Genomic DNA, 21,755 nt, shown 5'->3' with positions numbered 1-21,755 from the left:
CACTGGCACAAAAACAGAGGACACATAGATCAAGGAACAGAAATGAAAACCCAGAAATGAACCTACAACTATATGAGCAATTAATCTTTGGCAAAGCAGGAAAATATACCCAATGGAAAAAGATAGTGTCTTCAACAAATGATATTGGGAAAACTGGAGAGCAACATGCAAAAGAATGAAACTAAACCACTTTCTTACCCAATGCACAAAAATAAATTCAAAATAGATGAAAGACCTAAATGTGAGATAGGAAACCATCCAAATCCTGTATTAAAACCCAGGTAGTAACCTCTTTGACATCAGCCATTAGCAGCTTCTCACTAGGTGTGTCACTAGGTGAGTGAAACAAAAGCCAAAATAAACAATGGTGACTTCAAGATAAAGACCTTCTGCACAGTGAAGGTCAACAAAACTAAAAGGCAACCTACGGAATGGGAGAAGATATTTGCAAATGACATATCTGATAAAGGATTAAAAACCAAAAAAGAACTTGTTCAACTCAACACCCCAAAAGCAACCCAGTCAAAAAATGGGCAGATGTGAATTGACATGTTCCCAAAGAAGATATCCAAATAGCTAACAAATCTACAAAAAGGTGCTCAACACCACTCGTCATCAGGGAGACACAAATCAAAACTACAACGAGATGTCCTCTCGCACCTGTCAGAATGGCAAAGTTAACAACACAGGAGACAGCAGCTGTTGTCGAGGATGCAGAGAAAAGAGAACGTCTAACTCTGTTTTTAGAAGGCAAGCTGGTGCAGCCACTCTGGAAACCAGTGTGGAGTTTCCTCCAAAAGTTAAAAATAGAGCTACCCAGCAGTCCAGCAATTGTACAATTGTATTTGAAAGGATACAGGCACTCCAAAGTTTATAGCAGCATTATCAACAATAGCCAAATTATAGAACGAGCCCAAATGTCCATCAGCTAATGGATGGATAAAGAAGTGGGGTGTGTGTATATATACAATGAAACATTACTCGGCCATCAAAAGAAAGAAATCTTGCATTTGCAACAATGTGGATGGAGGCAGAGAACATAAAGTCGAGTGAAACAAGTCAGTCAGAGAAAGACAAATACCATATGATTTCACTTGTAAGTGGAACTTAAAAACTGAAATGGGTGAACATCATGGGGAAAAAGAGGTAAACCATTAAATGGACTTTTTTTTTAAGTATATATATTTTATTTTCTTTCTTTCTTTTTTAAAATTTTTTTCAATTTATTTATTTTCAGAAAAACAGTATCATTATTTTTTCACCACACCCAGTGCTCCATGCAATCCCTGCCCTCTATAATACCCACCACCTGGTACCCAAACCTCCCACCCCCACCCCTTCAAAACCCTCAGATTGTTTTTCAGAGTCCATAGTAAACGGACTCTTAAGTATAGAGAACAAACTGAAGGTTGCTGGAGAGGTGGAGGGTAGGGGATGGGTTAAATAGGCGATAGTATTAAGATGGCACTTGTGATGAGCGCTGGGTGTTGTATGTAAGTCATGCATCACTAAATTCTATACCTGAAAATCAATGTTACTTTATATGGTAACTAACTGAAATTTAAATAAATAAATAAATTTAATTTAAATAAATTTAAGTAATTTAATTATTTATTATTAATAAATTAAATTAAATTAGATTAGATTAAATAAATACATTTAAATTTAAATAAATAGCAAGAAGGACTGGAATTTCCTGAGTTCTGAAGAAAATTTTCTGAGGAAATTCTTCTGAAGAAGAATTTCAAGATTATAACTGAAAATTACTTAATTAGTGAAAGACTTATAATACTTCATTAAAGTCAGTATATATGGCCAATGAATATCTCCGTATTGCCTTTGGCTAAAAACTTAATAAAATATTGACCACATTACAAATACCCAAAATAGCACACTTTAATGCATTTTTATGTACTGTTATTTGAAAAATACTTCAACATGTCACTTCTTCCTTTAAAATGTTAACGTTTGTGGGGTGCCTGGATGGTGCAGTCAGTTAAGTGTGGGACTGTTGGCTTCAGCTCAGGGTCATGAAATGGAGCCCCCCCCCCACTGGGTTGGGCTCTGCACTCAGTGATGAATCTGTCGGATTCGGTCTCCTGCTGCCCCATCCCCCAAACTCTCGTGTTCTCTCTCTCTCTCTCTCATGCTCTATGGGCTCACTCTCACTCTCTATAAAATAAATAAATCTTTTTTTTTTTTTAATGTTAACAGTTGTGGGACACCTTGCTGGCTTAGTCACTAGAGCATGAGACTCTTGATCTCAGCATAGAGCATATTAAAAAAAAAAAAAAAAGTAAAATGTTGTTTTATTAAGCAAAAAAAATTTTGCATACTAAGGAAAATAGAACTCAAATGAAATAATTTTCATGAATATTCATGTTTTCCCTATTTAATAGAAGATGAAGCTTGTGTTCTAATGAATCAAGGTTAACACAAAGCCAAAGCCTCTAATGCTATACTGGGTAGTCAGAGAGGGAGAAATACATTAATAGTATCTAACTTACGATTCACCCAACACGTTCTCTTAACGGAAAAGCTTATCAGTCAACATGGGACTAAACTAGTCAATTATTGCTCATATCCTTTAAAGTATATTTATGAACTAGATAACACAAGAGGGACATGTTATACTTTTGATGTATCGGCCAAATGTCTTTCATAACTTATTGAAGAAAAAAGCCACTGACTGAAAACCCAAAACACAATGCAGGAAGCATACTCATTGCTGTCATTCCTGTGTGCGATTGATTGTTTTCGTTTTCCATTCTCTTGATGTTGATTAGCACCAAAGCTTAACTAATTTAAGCAGCTGACATTCATTTGAGTAGGTACAATAAAAAAGAACATTTGGGTAGACAATAATTCTTATAATACAAAACAGATTACATTATTAAATCTAAGTGTCACATCGTCATCCTTGGAAAGAGAAATAAAAACACGTTTGAACAAGCAAGGATTTAACCCTTGTTGCCCAAGAACATTCAAAATCACAGTGTTATGCTGACACCTAGTGGAGGGAAAACCCGATCCAAGCTCTTCATTTTTAGTTTTTACACTTAAATTAACCTATAGAATGAATAATACAAATCGCATGATACACATATTCTAAATATGTGACAAACGATGATAAAGCTTTGGGGCCAATTTGCTAAGAAGTTACTTGAAAGCAATTAGATGCTGTTAGATCTCAAGTAATACAACTTCACCAAAATCGATGAAAACTAGATTATTTAAAAGTAGCCAGGGAGTTCATTTTATTTTGATCCAAGGTTTTTTGTTGTTGTTGTTGTTGTTGTTGTTGTTGTTTTTAACATACCAACCACATTTGAAACCTTTTATTTGCATATTTAAAATTTGTGCATTCCAATAATTAAAATCATTTGAAGAAAAAAATGGCTCTGGGATTGACCTGCATTGTACAGTCTGCCTGACACCTTGGACCCGTTAGTTTCCCCACCAGCTTCTCCCCACACCCACAAGTTTCTTTCCTTGTCCGCCAGCCAGGCCGGCGGGAGAGGAGGCTCCGTGTTCGTGGTCAGCAGTTCAGATTCTGTGATGGGGAAGGGGCAGCAGTCCTGTAAGCCTGGTCTAAGCTCTTCCCGCCCTGCGAGGTCAACAGCCACAGGCGCGAGAGAAGGTGGAAGGCGCAGCACCTGGTGGCCCTGCTGTCCTTGCTGCTGGGGTTCCGGCGTCTCCTCTGAAGGCAGAAATGCCTTCAATTTCAATTTACCGAATTTCTCCATCTCAGCCACATGGTGCCCATCAGACTTGTCGCAGCAGACGCGAAGTCTGGTTCACGGCGGCAGCTGCGCAGTCGTCCACGGGCTTGTACCTGGGCTTAGTCCAAGAATCAGTGCTTGTCCTGGACCCTCTACGCTTGTTCTTCTGCCCCAACAGCAAATAGTTCAAAGTATTTGGGTTGACTTTATGTGTCTATTTTTTTCCAGCAACTTCTTAATTTTCATTTACTTCCCGCCGTGAAGGTAAGGTCTTTCTCTCGCCTCCGCAGCAGCTCGCGCTCGCCCCGCGTCCCCTCAGTTCCCCGACCGGTGCCGTCGAGCTTTCGTTAGGTCGCTGTGCGTGAACGTGTCATCCACAGGTAAACCCGTCAGAGTAAAGCTATGATTCAACTTCAAATTTCTGTTTAATGCTTTTATTCCTAGAACTGATCATTATTGAGGAGGCACCTGCTGGCCCCTAAGCCTGGTTCCCAGAAAACAGCCCGCGTTCTGCAGGGGTGAACCCCTTAGGGACACCACGAGGGGAGGCGGGAGGCGGTGCGGGCGGCGTTGGTGCAGCGGCCGCTCTTCCCGCGGGGCCCGGCAGGTCAGGTCTCGGGACGCGGAACGGGGCGCAGGCGACGCGGCTCCGGCCCCCGCGGTCTCCCCAGGGCCGTCGGCGTCCAGCATCTCGGAGCCCGGCTGGTCTTGGTCTGCCCGTGGCCTCCCCGGGGCCGATCCTGAGAAGGCACCTGCCGGAGCCGGCGCAGGGGTGCGGGGCCGCACGCTCGGCCGCGAGGACCCGCACCCGACGGACGCGACCAGCCCGCGGACGCGACCAGCCTGAGCAGGACCGGCTTCGGCGGCGGAGCCGGCGGGTCGGAGCCGCAAGAGGAACCCCGTGCCCGGCGGCCACCGAAGGCCGAGACCCAGATGACCTGAGACGGGGTGGTGGACGGTCCGTCGCGGCGATTGCTGAACCTTCTGTCCCTGGGGATCCCTTCACTTCTGAGAGAATCAGCAAATCACGCTAAAATCCCGTAAAAGTCCGAGGCACGTCACATACTCACTCTGGATTTCAGGCTCCGGAAGAAGCGCAGCTGCCGGCGCGGCGGGAGCTGCTCGGGTCCGCCCGGGGTTTCCTCTCCTCGGGGTGCGGCGCTGCCTCCTCCCTGCTGTCGGCCGGGGCGCTCCGTCTGCTGCTCCGGTGGAGCCCGGACGCCGGCGGCCCGAGGACGGGCGGGTCGGGTGGGAGGAAACACTCCGAGCCTTGCGTGCCTGGAGATGCTCTGTCCCATGGCACCACCGGCGGCGGGGCCGGACCGCTCGGAGGTCGCCGGCTCGGACGTCGCGGCTCCGGGAAACCTGAACACACCGCGCCATGCCTCTGAGCTCCGGTGTGGATGAGAAATGAAAAGCGAGTCTGATTCCAGACCCTTTACCGTCTCGGTCTGTCTCTCCCCGCCATACAAACACACAATAGAGAAGCTTCTGTCCCGGTGATCATAGAATTCCACATTTGTGAGCCGCGGAGCGAGGCACTCAGGAACACCACGGAAAGCACACACATGGGGTTTGCACATCTGCCCCTATGCATGCAGGGCGCCCCCTTGGAATGGCTCAAGGCCCAACCCTAACTACCTCAGCAGATGGGTTACGCTTCCAGTTTCAGTTCCAGAAAATGCTTTTGGAATTATTTCTTTAATATTTAATTCTCCTTTCTTTGATCTATTTCTGGAACTTCTATTAATTAGAATTTAGACCTCTTCTACTGTGTCATAAAGTATTACAATGTCACTTAAACTCAACCTCTTTGTTTCTTGATGATGGTGGTGACTCAGGTTTTGCTTTTTGTTCTTGTTGTTTTTACCATGTTTGTTTCATTTGGAGAGATTTCTTCTGCTGTTACAATCCTCTCGAGTTTTCTTCTGTCTTATTTAAAATTACTAAAAGCTCTTTTTTCCCCTCTATTTCTTTATTGTAGGTTTTTTCTTTTATTTATTATTTTGATAGCCTTAATGCTCTAAAAAGGTTATGCAAAATGTTTTATGTTTTCTTCCCCCTGCAGAGTCTCTGTTTATACCTCAAATTTTTTTGCTTTTGGCTATTTGTTTTTATGTAAAAGGCCTCCCTTAGGTTCCCTATTTTGTGTTCATATTCACCAGGTCATTAAGAGTGGGTGATGGAAAACCCTAGTTCAAAACTCTCAGTATGCAGGTGGGTTCATTGACTCTGTCACTATAAGTGATCTTGCCAGGTCTTGTCATTGTCATGGGGAAGGCCATATTGCATTGCATTGCATTGTACTGTATCTGTATCTATATCTATATCTGTATTGTATTGTATCTGTATTGTACTGTATTGTATTGTATCTGTATTGTATTATATCTATATTGCATTGTATTGTATCTGTATTGTATTGTATTGCATTGCATTGCATTGCATGGTATTTAGATCTTTCATCTAAGGCTGAGCAGATTCCCTAGAGAAGATTCATTCTTTTTTCCTTCTTCAAAAGTAAGTGCTTGACAACCAGTGATCTAGTTGTGGATAAAGCACAGGGACTCATTTTCTAATATGCATATGTTCACTTAATACCTGTTTTCAGTATGATGTAAACATCCTTGAGTATCCACAAGGTTCCCCAGTGTAGAGCCCTCTGTGTCACCTCCTCCAGAGACTAAATTTCTGCTGGTTTACCTGGATGGAGGTTATCTGAATGTTCAAGAAAAGGAAGTGGAACTGGGGCTGTAACCCCCTTCTTGGCAGGTTCAATCTTTTTTTTTTTTTTTTTTTTTTAATTTTTAGAGTATCATCGCATTGCCCCTTCCGACTCCAGAAGTTGCGGAGCCCATAAATCCTCAGTCTCTTTTGCAATTCTTCGAGGTAAACTGGACTAATTCTCACCTTTTAAAACCCAAGCTCAGTATACAGCTTTTACCAGTGTGCTACCATGTCTGCCACTCATTGGTCATTTCATTTTCAAAATTATGTTGTCTCCACTTTCATCTTTTGTATTTGTGAATTCATGTCTTTTAAAATGTTCCCTTACTATACAGCCCAGTGGAGTTTGGGAAGGTAATTCTATTTGTATCTTTAATTCACCAAGCAGCAAACTTGTATCTCTGTACAGTTAAGAGCTTTTCTTTACCACTTAGGTCACTAAGAAGAAAAGCCCAAATATAATACAGATATGGGTTTATAAGTGTTCTAATGCAACAGAACGAAAAATGATATCTAGAGTCCAACTGTCCACCTCCATCACCAAATTATCATGGAGATGTTATAAGTTTATATTTGATTCCTCAAGTTTGTGCCTCCAGAAACACAATTTTATTGCTAGCTCATAATTTCTCAGCCTTTTAACAACTAGCTCATACTAAATTTAAAAATACACAAAAGACTGCTGCGTAAAAAAAGCATCATACATTTTTTTTTTTTAGATTTTATGTATTTATTTGACAGACAGAGATCACAGGTAGGCAGAGAGGCAGGCAGAGAGAGAGGAGGAAGCAGGCTCCCTGCTGAGCAGAGAGCCCGATGTGGAACTTGATCGCAGGACCCCGAGATCATGACCTGAGCCGAAGGCAGCGGCTTAACCCACTGAGCCACCCAGGCGCCCCAGCACCATACTTTATTAACTTAAAGTAAACATACTACCAATTGAAAGAAATATTCAAATTGTATGAATTTCAATTCTATGATCAAAGTGCAGAAGGCAAAAATAACAATAATGAAGTTATTTTAAAAGACTTAAACATTAATTATTAATAGTATGATGCTATATTAGTTTGATGTTTCTTAGTATGTCAATTTGCCAGTTAAACCATTATCAAAATTCTTAATTATAAATAATTCAATATAAAAGAAATTTCATAGCAAATAAGGCTATGAAAGGGGGGGGGACATTGCATTAGGACAAGTCCAGACTGATATATCCTGCTATTAAGTATGTATCTCTATTAAAAGTCCAACAGGCATCACAGTCTTAACACACTTAAACCTAGACTCAAAACATTCTTGCCCAACCTAGTCTTTCTTCTGTGTTACCTATCCCAGCAAGTTGACATTTGTTTTGGGGTCTTCCCATTATCATCCAAATCCCACTGATTTCTAAGACATTTTGAGTCCATAAGTGAGACCCCTCGTTTTTTTTTTTTAATTATCTCTTCAAAGAAAGTCAATCCAGAACCTCCTTTTAGTTACTCATCTGGTCACCAAAAAAAAAAAAAAAAAAAAAAAAAGGCAGAGACTCACTGAGGCTAATTCAAGCAAGAGGATTTATTGTAGTAAGCTTTATAAAGTGAGGCACATCAAAATTTTCAAGAGTTTATTCGAGCATACATTGATTTGAATCAGGCAGCACCAAACCAGAGGTGTTTAGGAGTGCTCTGCCTATGGGAGCGAGGAGAAAAGATTTTACAGAGAAGATACAGCAAAGCAAGGAAATTATATGATTGGCTATAGCTTAAGTAATTACCTTATTTGTAAAAGCTTTGTTAGCAGTGGTTGGTTGTTCTAGAGTTTGTTTGTTTGTTTGTTTTTCTCAGATTTGAGTGCATTGACTCCGCCTTAGGTTTTGATTTGGCTAATGGCCTCCTTGTTGAACTACTTTGACATGAGTGAGTGGGAAATGACAATAATTTGGAAGGAGGGACCATAATAGGGATGGTCTTCTGTGAGGTTAGGGCTGTAAAGTAGTTTAGATTCATAGTAGCTCCCAAGACTGTGGCATCAGGAGTCCACAGAGCTCTACTCTAGCATTCTGCTATTAGTGTGCCTATGAAGCATATTACAGATCTGCTTATCACAATCATCTCCAGAATCTTCCCCCTGAGTATTAGCTCAGTTTCAAAAGAGGAAAGCCTAGGTCGTCTTCATGAGCCAGGCCACTAAGTCAGACTTGTCTATGCACCCTTGTTGAATGCACTGTCTACTTCTGTCCAGATAGCTCCAAACAGGGGTACAGTGAGGCATGCTGCCCTCCATTCACTGGATACTCCAAACAGGAGAATCACTAGGGCCCAGACATGGAGGCACACTAAACCCTTCCCTTTTTTTTGCCTTACTTACCTTTGCCAATATTGACTAAAGATATCTAAAACTATACAGTGAAGTTCAGGAAACTACTTTTGGGCATCAAAAGAGGGGACAGTATTCACGTGACTCTTTGCTGCAGGGCACCACCAAAAACCCAGGAGATTTTCCACATGGGTTAGGTCAAAGTACCTTTTTTTTTTTTCTGACTATGAAAACACACACACACATACCACATTTTCATTCATTCTGCTTAGAAATGTAATATTTTTCTATGTATAATATTCTTATAGCTTTACTTTAAGAATGTTAGGTATTTTCATTTGTTACAAAGGCAATTTCCAATAATCAAATTATAGATCAGTTGAATTCACTTCCTGTTATACAGTTAAGAATAGTGTCAAAATGACATCACAAAAAGAACCATCTGGAGGGTAAAGATACAGACTGAATGTATTTTCCAAGTCAAGAATGAAACAAGACAAAAAGGACACTCTTAAAATATTAATTTTCTTTTTTACATAGACCGTAATGTCAAATATTTAACCTGTTAATATTACAGCCCATGAGGTTCCCAAAAATAGTATGTTTTTTTTTTTTTTAGTATGACAACTAAGGTAATATTTCCATTCTCATTTTTATAGGAAAGATTATTCCACTGAAAATTATATAATAAATCTTAAGTTTGACATGGTTTCTACAAGCAAGTAAACAGTGAGAGGAAACTAGTTCAAATAAGCTTTAAGACAACATTCATCTGATAATTATAGACTCTAAGAAAGCAAAAATGTCCCTTAGAGGATCTTTAGGATAATCTTTCACTTTTGCAAGAAAACCTTCTGCAGTATTCCCAGAATATGCCAATTCAGTATGCCTTTAATTGTTTTCTGTGATGGGAATCTTCAAACATGATAAAAGCCCAACTTTATTTTTGGACAGTTGGAATTGTCCAATGTTCCAATGTTAATATATGCTCCATAGGCCTTATTAACTTCAAGAAAAAAATCCTGTAGTTATTACACAAAAGAACACCATAAGGAAATCAAAGTATACTAATAACAAAAGAAACCAAAACACACACAAAAAGACAGGAGGATAAGAAACAGAGAAAAACAGATCTACAAAAAACCAGAAATGGGCGCCTGGGTGGCTCAGTGGGTTGGGCCACTGCCTTCCGCTCGGGTTATGATCTCAGGGTCCTGGGATCGAGCCCCACATCGGGCTCTCTGCTCAGCAGGGAGCCTGCTTCCTCCTCTCTCTCTGCCTGCCTCTCTGTCTACCTGTGATCTCTGTCTGTCAAATAAATAAATAAAATCTTCAAAAAAAAAAAAAAAAACCAAAAACAATTAACAAAATGGCAATAGTAAGTTCTTACTTATCAATGATTAAAGACAAATCAGATTCTCCAAATAAAAGATACAGAATTGCTGGATGGATAAAAAGAAAATCCAACAATATGCTGTCTTTATGAAACTCATTTTAGGGGTGGATGGCTCATTCAGTTTAGCATCTGACTCTTGATCTCAGCTCAGGTCTTGATGTCAGGGTCATGAGCTCAAGCTCTGTGTTTACTAAAAAACAAAAAAAATAATAAAAATAAAAATGAAAGAGAAACTCACATTAGCCTTAAAGATGTATGAACTGAGTGAAAGATGGAAAAACGCACTTCAGGCAAATAGTAATTTAAAAAAAGGTCAGGGGTCACTATGTTTATATCAGATAAAATGGACTTCAGTCAATTACAGAAAAGTCTTTATATAATAATAAGTGGGTGAATACATCAAAGAGGTGTAACAACTGTAAATATTTATGTCCCCAATATCAGAACACCTAAATGAATAATCAGCCAAAACTAACAGAGCTAAAAGGAGAAATAACAATAATACAATAATAGTTGGGGACTTTAATAACCCAGTCTCAACAATGGACAGCTAATCCAGAGAATCAATTAGGAAACAGCAGATTTGAACAACACCGTAGACCAAATGGATCTGATATATACAGAACATACCATCAACAACAGCGTAACACGTACTCTTCTCAAGCTCACATTCCTGGGATGTCAGGCCTGTTTGCTCGGATATGAAGCGATGTTTCTAGAATATGTTAGGGCACAAAGCAAGTCTCAGAAAATTCAAGAAGACTGAAATCATACGGAGTATCTTCTCTGAACACAAAAGCATGAAACTAAAAATCAGTGAGAAGACGGTAACTGGAAAAGTCATGAGCACATAGAAATGGAAAACTCATGAAATGCTCCTGGTGGAAGTGTTTATTACAAAGATTTGCTTTCAATGTTACTAATATATAAAGAATTAAAAATTGGACTGGCCTCAGCGTTACGTGTTCTATATCACGGATCACTGTGAGATGTATAGCAATATTTTAGGGTGAGAAAGATTTTCATCCCAGCAGTTTATAGTGAGCCAAACTGTGGTGTACCTGTGAAAGCTGTTTTAGGACAATTCAGGTCGTTCAAGATGACAGAAGGTAGATAACTCACGTCCTCGTCCTGCGAAATCATTCACACCAAGTGAGGAGGGACTCCACGGAACAGAGAAAACAGAGAAGTTCTGCCGTAAGAGGAGAGCTGTCGACCCACGGGAATAACCCGAACATAAACCCAACAAGCAAGAACAGTGAACAGGATAGTGATGTGGTGCAGATGCTCGGGCCCGAGACGGGCAGTCGGGTCCGGGGCGAAGCGCGCCGAGTCCCACTGGGTGAAATGTCCACGCGAATGAAGGAGTCGGGGCTTCTCCGATTCCGTCCGCCCGTCGCTATTTTACTCCGTAAATGAGCCTCCTCCTCCTTCACGTCGGAGCTTTATTAGGCACGGGTCTACGCGGGCGATCGTCCCCGCCCATCACTTAAGTCTCCTCGTGAAGGTCGCTCCGTCGGGGCAAGTGTTGACGTGACAGCCGTTTCCAACCCGACCTCCCCGAGTCCCCGAGTCCTCCCCCGGCCGTCCCGCCCCGTCCCGCTACTCCAGGCCGCTCCCCGCATCGCTCCCCGCATCGCCCCCCGCATCGCCCCCCGCATCGCCCCCCGCATCGCCCCGGCGCGTTTCCTTCCGGCCTCGCGGTCGTCGCCCCGCGCTGGCCTCGGCCCGGCCCGGAGAGGCCGGCGTGGGGCCCGCAACCACCGCGGTGAGGCCCCGGGTGACCGCACAGCAGCGGAGGCGACGCCCGCGCGTCCCCGCGTCCCGCAAGCCCCTCACAGCGCGCAAGGTCGGAAGCTCGACTCCCGCACCCAGCGCGTCGGGGACCGGCCGCGGCCGCCCGGCCCTTCCGTCCCCTGCGGGACCGCGCGCTGCCACCCGAGCCTCGACGGAGGCGCTTCCGGCCGCGATCGGGACCGAACTACGTCCCTCGGCTGCGGAGAGCGGCAGGCGCCGGGGTCACCCGCGGGGTCACCTGCAGGGCCCGCGTTTCAAGCCTCGAGGCCCCGCCCCCGGCCGCCGCCCCGCCCCCGGCCGCAGCCCCACCCCCGGCCGCCGCCCCGCCCCCGCGCGCCCCAACGTGCCGGAAGTGCGAATATTCCCGCTTCCGTCGCCGCCCGCAGTGCAGCTCGCGAACCCGCACTTCGTCCCGCGGAGCCTCCCGCGTCCCCAGCGTGGGGCCTCCGGAAATGACGTTTCCTGCCCGCACCCGGAGCCGGCGTCACCGCATGACATTGGGCAAAACGCGACGATTTTTTGTTTTTTATTTAAGATTTTATTTATTTATCCGACAGACAGATCACAAGCAGAGAGAGAGGAGGAAGCAGGCTCCCCGCTGAGCAGAGAGCCCGATGCGGGACTCGATCCCAGGACCCTGAGATCATGACCTGAGCCGAAGGCAGCGGCTCAACCCACTGAGCCCCCAGGCGCCCCAAAACGCGACGTTTTCAAGAGAATGCGCTGCTGTGCACGAGCGGGTGACCCTTAACGCCCCGCGTCACGTCGTCACACGTCACCGCCACGTCACGGGGATTCCGCGAGACGCGCATTGTGCGCGCGCGACACGACGGCAGGGACGGTGCGCGGGACCAACCGCCCGTCCGCAGCCGGCGCGTCCCGTCGAGCCGCGCGCGGGCAGATGCTGCGGGTGCGGGAGCGCCGGGACTCAGCCGTCCGTCTACGCGGTCCTGCGGCTTCACGGACTTCCCCGGCGCAGCGCCTTCCACTTCGGCTCCGAGTCCGCAGCCGTCAGGGCCTGGAACGTGGTCCTGAAACGGCCTAAGGGCGGACCGCGGAAGGGCCGCGAGGCAGGGACACGGCGGTGGCTTCGGGGCCCTCGTCCAGCCCGTCTGGCGGGAGGGGCCCGTGCGCCGCGGCGGGGGGGCGGGGAGCGGGTCGGCCGGGGCGGGGCCCCGGAGCCCCCGGAAGGCGGAGACACGTGAGTGAGCGGTTGCGCGGGCGGCAGGAGCAGGCGCTGAGCAGCCGCATGTACCTGCTGCGGGAGACCGGCCCCACCGGCTTCCTGCTGCGGGAGGACGCGCCGGACGGCGGCGACTTCCGAGTGAGTGCGCCCCGCGTCCCGCTCCCGCCCCGCGTCCCGCCTGCGTCCCGCGTCCTGCTCCCGCCCCGCGCCCCGCCTGCACCCCCCGTCCTGCTCCCGCCCCGCGTCCCGCTCCCGCCCCGCGCCCCGCCTGCGCCCCCCGTCCTGCTCCCGCCCCGCGTCCCGCTCCCGCCCCGCGCCCCGCCTGCGCCCCCCGTCCTGCTCCCGCCCCGCGTCCTGCTCCCGCCCCGCGCCCCGCCTGCGCCCCCCGTCCTGCTCCCGCCCCGCGTCCTGCTCCCGCCCCGCGCCCCGCCTGCGCCCCCCGTCCTGCTCCCGCTCCGCGTCCCGCTCCCGCCCCGCCTGCTCCCCCCTGGCCACCCCTGCAGTCCCCGGGCCGCCCGCACGCCCCCGCACGCCCCGCATTAGCTCCGGCCCGGACGCGGCGCCCGCAGGTGAAGCTCTGTCCTGCGCGTCGGGACCTCGGCCGGGCCGGTCTCCAGCTCCAGATAAGGGGCTGAGACGCGGGGTCCGCCGGCAGGCGACGGTCCCGGGGGTCCTGGCGCCGTGACTCGGAGACCCACGACCTGCCCGCACCCCTGACGCGGACCGGAATGACCCGGGCGCTGCGCACTTGGCGGCCGCTGGGCTTAGGAAGACCCGCTCGTGCGCGCTCGCAGGGCCGCGCCCAGAACGCTCGGTTTGCGGTGGAGACAGCGTGTCCGTGTCCGTGTGTCCGCGACCGAGTCCGTGACCGTTTCCGCGTCGTGTCCGCGTCCCCGTCTGTGTCCGCGACCGTGTCCGTGACTGTGCTCGTGTTATGTCCGTGTCCTGATCGTGTCCCCGTCCACGACCCCGTCCGTGCCTGCGTCGGCGTTATGTCCGCGACCGTGTCTGTATCCGCCTCGTGTCCGTGACCCTGTCCGTGTCATGTCCCTGTCCCCGTCCTTGTCCGTGCCCTCATCTGTATTGTATCCGCGTCCGTGTCCACAATCGTGTCCCTATCTGTGTCCGCGTCGTGTCTGCAACTATGTCCGTGTCCATGACCGTGTCCCCATTCTTGTCCCCGTCTGTGCCCGTGTCGTGTCCGTGACCGTGTCCATGACTGTGTCACCATCTGCGACGGTGTCTGTGACGGTTTCCCTGCCCTTGTCCGTGTCCCCGTCATTGTCCAGGTCCCCGTCCGTGTCCGTGTCGTGTCTGCAACCGTGTCCGTGACCATGTCCCTGTCCACGTCCGTGTCTGTGACCATGTCCCGTCTGTGTCCTCGTCCGTGTCCGTGTCGTGTCCACGACAGTCACCGTGACCATGTCCCTGTCTGCTTCCGCGACCGTGTCTGTGACAGTGTCCCCGTCCTTGTCCGTGTCCCCATCTTTGTCCCCGTCCGTGTCCGTGTCGTGTCCGCGACAGTGACCGTGTCCCTGTCCATGTCCGCGTCCTCCACTCGGGCCGCTCTCAGCGCCGTGGCCCCCCCCCAGGGCCGAGTCAGGAAACGCACATTCTGTGTCCTGCGCTTTCCGGACCGAGTGCGAGTCACCGGCCCCTTTCAGACACCATCTGTCCCCTCTGTCCCTCCTGTTCCTCCTGTCCCTTCCGTCACTTCGTCTCTAAGAACGCTGTCATGCATCCGTGTCCGTCCGGGGCAGACTCGGTGAACGCGTCTTCTCCATAAGATGTGATGCGGGTGTAGACGCACCAAACAGCAGAAACCCAGCGTGGGCTGGTCCTCGGCAGGACACGGAGGCCTTTTCCGGGAGAAATTTCCCATCGGCGGACGGGGTGTGGGTCCCCGAGTCACGACCGGCAACACAGTCCGTCGAGACCAAGAGCGCGCGGAGGCCTGGGCTTGAGCGGCTCCCGAAATCCCACTCGCGCCTGTGACCCGTTAGATTAATTTTATTCTGGTTCCAAAAATTAACCGAGGGTTTCTCCTAAAGATGCATTTTCCTTTAAAGGTGTTTTTAGGGAATCCTCACGTCTGCAACTGCGCCACGTTTCTGGAGGGCGGGGAGCTCTGCAAGCACATCTGCTGGTGAGTGACTGCGAGGTGCACCTGTTCTCCCCGCGGGTGCCCAGGACGGGGGGTCGGTCCTGGGAGGGTGTGACCGTAACATGGCTACAGTGTTGCAGTGTGCTGGGCGGTATTTTATTTCATTCTGAAAATGAAGTGAGGTTTAACTTGAGAAACACCCTACCACCGCCGCAAGGTTTAAATGTTAAATGTTTCTGGTAAGAAAAAAGTCACTTCCTAGGGTCTCCTTGTGTACAGATGTGGAATCTAACTATGAAGAAAAAGAAAAACCTCCGTGATTCCCATCACTGACGGTGATCATGTTCTCACAGAATTCCTATTTGCTGTCAGTTAAAACTAAACCTCCAAATACATTTTATTTTTATTCTTTCTAATGATGCATTGTTTTCTTTTTAAATGCAGTACAAATTATTTAATAACAAATTCATTATAATTTTCTTCATTATGATATACTTTTAATCTGTTATTTTTGTTTTCAATATGCATGTTACTATGAATCTTTGAAGATAGTAGGACTCCACTGAGGATTGCTTCCAACAAATCTGAAATTTTTCCTCTAATGTCAGAATCTGTTTGTAGGGGAGTCCCAGAAATGGAAATTTAAAAAAGCTCTTTCCATTTAGTGGTTAGAAAGAGTTTGCAATTCTTTCCATTCCTTCCATTTTTTTTCATTCTTTCAACTTATTTTGTTTTACTCATCTATATACAAACAAATCATAAATTATATTATTATAGAAAGTTTGATATTTGAGAGTAAAAAAAATTTGAGAGTAAAATAAAAAATTAAGCAAAGAGTTTATATCTTGCGTATCTGTCATTTCCAATGCTTTTAGTTACCAAGTTTTTGTTGTTTCCTTTTATCAGTTTTTATTCAGCATTGCTAACACAATTTGCTGTAGTTAGCATGGAAGATATAAAATATGGTCCTTTCAAAACTTGTAGTTTGGTTTTATTATTAAAAATAATAAATTACATTTATTAAAATAGGTTTTTTTCATTTTTTATTTAGTGCTAGCTTCCTCAGGGCAAGGGCTTTCTGTTCTCATTTTTATGTAATGTAACTCATTTTTAAAAATATATATACCAGGGCCACCTGGGTGGCTCAGTGGGTTGAAGCCTCTGCCTTTGGCTCAGGTCATGATCTCAGTGTCCTGGGATCAAGCCCCACAACGGACTCTCTGCTCGGTGAGGAGCCTGCTCCCCCCTCTCTCTCCTTGCCTTTCTGCCTGCTTGTGATCTCTGTCAAATAAATAAATAAAATTTTAAAAAATAAATTAAATAAAAAAATATATATATATAAAATAAAAATTTACCAAACTAAATGGAAGTATGATTCAAGTATTTAATATACAGTGTATTTAATATATTTATGTAAGAATTTCCTTTGTTTTTCTCACTTTTTAAAAAAGCCATATTCCATTTTAATTGGTGATATTTGAAGTGTTTTTATTATCGTACATTAAAGTTATATATGGAGGAAAACAGTCATTTGGTATGCTTCAGAAAATTATTCCATTTTCAGGAGTAAGCAACCTGTAGAGCAGCTTAAAGGAAGTACTATGAATACCTCCGTTCCCTCACTGACTGTCTCTGTGAGCAGCCATACGTCCTGAAGAAATGCATGAACTCCCTCTGACAGATCTCTTTTATAAATGTCGTTTATTTTCATTTATCATACTTCTTTCACATATGCTGACTGTAAAACATGTATTTACTATCTTTTGCACGAGTTTTTTTTTATCTCAGTATAGTTAACATATTTAACTACTATTATAACAGAAAACTGATGAGTATTAAGTTTATTTATAAATTTTATAATGCTATTCCTGTCTTAAGATTAAAACAAAATATTTATTTTTCAGTTGTATCAGAAATAAATGTTTTATTTTGGTTTTCTGTCTGTGAATATTAGGGTCTTGTTGAAAAAATTCAAACTTCCAAGAACTCATGAATGTAAGTTGTGTTTTTTTCTTTTATTTTTTGAAGTTAACAATTTTGGTGATTTTTTATTTGGACATAGTCTAAATTTAAAGAATTCTTTTCCTAGACAGTCTAACAACTAGCTATAGCTCCATTTGTTACATTTAAGACAGTTGAACATTTTTCTTCCTTAATTAAAAAATGTAACTTTATATGTCATATCAAATTCAGTGGCATTTTATTTAAAAAGGGGTGAAACAATGGCCAGTTATTCTGAAGCCAATATTCCCCTTTTGTGTTCTAAGTAAAGATTCACATAAAATTATTATAATTACAGGAAAAATAAGAAATGTAATTTTTAGATCCCATCAATAGACAATTAACATGGTACATGATTTCATTAAAAAGGTCTCCTGACTGAAATTTGTATGCAAAAAAATATATATAGATATATTTAAAAATCTATAAATATATATTTTTAAGAATAAAATAGTTTTATGTCAACACTGAAATTGAGCTTAGAGTATAGCATATAGTTGTGTAACTTTAAGTTCTGGAGTCCTCAGAACTAAAAGAGAAGGAAAAATAATTTTGTTACAGGTCATTTGGATTTGTAGATTTTATAAAAAAAGATATTGTTGTTAGGGACTTGCTTCTGTAGCCATGTAGTTAATTGGCCTATCATAGACCCACCTAAGAATTGCAATAACATTTTAAAATTTATTAGTGGATGTTTATAATGATAATAAAGAAAGTAATAATCAATTTTCAGTTTTTTAGTTCTAAGAGTACTGGTTTTACTAGCCAAGTTTAATTCCTCCCAACTGTCATATAAGCACATTATAATAAACATTTAACAGTTGTGCTAGATAAATTAATGTTACTGTTTCACATGCATTTTTCTTTTGTACTCTTCCCCCACTTTACACGTTCTTTCAGAAATGTCCCCATTCTCTGTGGCTGCTGTTACCTCTCTAGCAGTGATGTCAGCATCTTCTCAACAGAACAGTATCTCCACCTGACTTCAGGGCACCTCAGTTTTGCAAGACCCACAGGCATTTTAAATACTAAATTTCTCCCCATCTGTGCCCCCGTCTTTATGCCCTACCTCATATGTCAGCTTTCTTTAGTCTCCAAAACGAGAAACCATGGGTTCTCCTGATTTCCTCTCTTAATTTCTTCCCTCATCTCTCTATCACTCTTAAATCCTGCTTCCGTGACACCCTCCCTTCGTCTCAGCGGAGTTCTCGTCTGTCCGTCCGCACGTTTGTCCGTCTTCACAAGCCCTGCGTCGCATTCCTCGGAGCCCCTTTCCTTGCCCGCACTTTGCTGCTGCCTCCTTCACACTGGAGACTTAATTCTCTACATTGTGTTCTCTCCAATCCCTTCATGCACGATGATTAGTTTCTGTGAAACCATACATATCGTTTTCTTTAGTATTTCTTCGCTCTGTATCCACCTGACGTCAGATGGTCACATCCTCTCCCATTTCATCTCCCCAGTTTGAGATCATTTTCATGAGCTTCTGTGCCAGTGCTGTCCAACAGAATTGGGATGTAAACCACATGTGTAATTTTCTAGTAGCTGCACTACAAAAAATAAGAAGAAATAGGGAAAATTAATTTTAATATGTTAATTTAATCCAATGCATCAAAATATTGTCATATCAACATGTTATCAGTGTAAGAATTATGCAATTTTTTATACTGTCCTCAAGTCTAGTGTGTATGTTATCCATACAGAGCATCTCATCTCAGATACTGTTTTCAACCGAAAAAACTTATCCGCATTTAGATTTCAAAAAGTAGTCAGTTGGAAAAAAGATTCATGTGATACCTGAATTGTTACAAACATACTTACAAATTTTTTAGTAACTATCAATAATCAGTTTTCAACTTAAATTTAAATGAAACAAAATTAAAAATTTAGTTTTTCAGTCACATGAGCCACATTTCAAGTGCTCAGTGGCCACATGTGGCTAATAGCCAGCTACTCTATTAGTGCGGCTCTACAGCACTGAACTTGGCAAGTAGTTACCATACTGTGTATTAGCCAGGAGCCCCTGCTAGGTACTTTTTATAAATCAAAACATATGAATACCAATATTTATGGATTTTTTCATTTACAAAAATAGTGATTTCATATGGACCAGCGTAATACTTATATTGTGTTATCCTTTGTATGTCTTGAAGACAGAAACCATGTTTTGTTCCTTTTATAAATATTGGTCTACAATAGGGAATTCTTTAAATGTTTAACCCTATACATTAATTTTGAAAAATGAATGCTTCCTACTAAAAGATCTTGTATATCTTTTATATTTAAAAGGAGTTTTGGGCACCTGGGTGGCTCAGTGGGTTAAGCCGCTGCCTTCGGCTCAGGTCATGATCTCAGGGTCCTGGGATCGAGCCCCACATCGGGTTCTCTGCTCAGCGGGGAGTCTGCTTCCCTCTTTCTCTCTCTGCCTGCCTCTCTGCCTACTTGTTATCTCTCTCTCTGTCAAATAAATAAACAAAATCTTTAAAAAAATTAAAAAAAATCTTTATAAAAGGAGTTTTAATCAACATTGAGAAAATCCTATTTGCACATCAATAAAATTTATAATGTAAATGAAAGCTAGAGCAAACATACATAAAAATTAAAGTAACTTAAAGGAGGCTATAAATATTTATTATGTAAAATATGTACATAATGGAGGAGATGGTTAGGAGTAATGGGGCAAGAGTGTTTTGAATATCATTCCTAGATTCTCCTAAAACATATCAGGAAACTATTATTTGTACACTCATCCTGCATATCAAAAACATGAGACTTTTTTTTTGAAGACTTACAAAGATGATTACCCAGGAATTTTATAATAAAGATACCAGTTTTTTATATCAGGCCAAACCTTCATTTATCACCCAATAGTTCTATTCTTTCCTTTGATAGTTTGTTTTTTTATAGGGAGCTGAGGGACAAATAACTAAGAGTCAAAATTTATCCTTCTCTTCATTTTGTAAATGTTGGCATTAGAGAAACTGAGTTTATTCAACTCCCCTCTTCTTTTATAAAGGAGATTCTGAAGGTTCCACGGCTGACAGCAGACAGACGCAACGTGTAAACCGACTTCCTGAGCTCTTCCCTTCTCCCTTTCTCTTCTTATTTTTGTCTAGAGATGCCATCTGTTCCTTTTTTAATTAAATACGTACAAAAAAAATAAGAACCACATTTAAGGAATTTTTTTTGTAATTCGCATTACAAAGATAAAACCCTTTTATACTTTCTTACTTCCTTTTTGAGTTTGTATTTATGTCTGCCTAATACTCCATGGGGATTCTGTCTTCTGCCTTCATCACACACTGTTACTTTATAAACATTTTCAGTGCTATGTAATCTCTGTAATTAAAGTCATCGATGGCTAACATTATTTCACTGAATATGGTGTATCAGAATTTAGTTAACATTCTTCTATTGTTAGTCATTAAATTTATTTCTAACTACTTGTTATATTCTTTGTACATGATGTTTTCTCTTCTTCCAATTGGATCTTTGGCCTAAAGTCTCAGTAATTGGATTTTAGATTAAAAGTATTAATATTTTTATGTCTGCCACCCACATGTATTACAAGATTGGTCTTGAAAATACCTTTGCTGGGACTCCTGGGGGGCTCAGTCATTTAAGCGTCTGCCCTCAGCTCAGGTCATGATCCCAGGGTCCCGGGGCGAAGCCCTATATCACCCTCCCGCTTCTCCCTCTGTCTGCCTTTCCCACGGCTTTTGCTATCTCTCTCTCTTTGACAAATAAAGAAGTAAATCTTTAAAAAATAAATAAAATACTTTTGTTGATTGTAATTTCCACAATTTATCAATTTTCTGCTAGTTTTGCTTTGGGATTCATGTTTAGGTCATATTATTACTTAACCATATAATGAAAGACATGAACAAAATACTTAAGTCCCCAAAGAAAATAATTTAAAAATATGAAGATATACTTTGTAATGTTAATAATATTTCTATAGTTTTATAAAAAAAGGCTATCATACAAAACATGGAACAGTGCCAGATACAAGGTTCATTATAATCTATTTATTCCTACTAAACTTAAATAAGAACAGTTTCATTCTCCCATACATCTAACGTATCCTTAGAAGATCTAAAATGCCTTCATATAACTTTTGTAAATACACAAAGAAATAACAGAAGGGAAACACCATTTCATGTATCTGTCACTGCCTGTTCAGTAACAATGTTTATTCTGTCTGTGCCTCCTTTGTATTTCACTTCACTTTTCTTTAAACATCTCCCATTGCCTTCTGATAAGGTTCGCTTTCTCGCTCTTTGTAAAAGAGTACTCTTTGATGGTCTCATACGTTAATTTTTCCAAATCATCTCGAGCTTCTTTCTCCCTTGCACTTTCCAGTCATATTATACCGCATAGGACAGTTTATGACCAGCTCCTCTTACGAGCTTTTATGTTTCAGTAATTCTGCTGCTTTAGAAAATATTTATTCCCAAAAGCACAATTTTTGGTCTTTGTTTTCCTCCCCATTTTTTTAGAGTGCAGATGTCACTCTGTCTCTGTGAC

The 21,755-nt window shown here is 43.5% G+C and overlaps 1 protein-coding gene across 1 annotated transcript in view; it reads left to right on the top strand.

Annotated features, from left to right (window-relative positions):
* Positions 1-12,389: 12,389 nt before the first annotated feature.
* ZSWIM2 (zinc finger SWIM-type containing 2) overlaps positions 12,390-21,755 on the top strand; it is a 33,177-nt gene continuing 23,811 nt past the window's right edge. Inside the window, exons 1-4 of the mRNA XM_045086440.1 lie at positions 12,390-12,438; positions 12,984-13,261; positions 15,193-15,269; positions 17,182-17,222. Of these exons, the coding sequence (XP_044942375.1) occupies positions 12,390-12,438; positions 12,984-13,261; positions 15,193-15,269; positions 17,182-17,222 (445 nt within the window). The remainder of the gene's footprint in view (positions 12,439-12,983; positions 13,262-15,192; positions 15,270-17,181; positions 17,223-21,755) is intronic.

The sequence above is a fragment of the Mustela putorius genome, unplaced genomic scaffold (assembly GCF_011764305.1).
Source record: "Mustela putorius furo isolate JIRA1106 unplaced genomic scaffold, ASM1176430v1.1 tig00000992_pilon_pilon_pilon, whole genome shotgun sequence".
In the NCBI taxonomy this organism is placed as follows: domain Eukaryota; kingdom Metazoa; phylum Chordata; class Mammalia; order Carnivora; family Mustelidae; genus Mustela; species Mustela putorius.
Note: the sequence above shows the minus strand (reverse complement) of the source record. Positions and strands in the feature narration are given on the sequence as shown.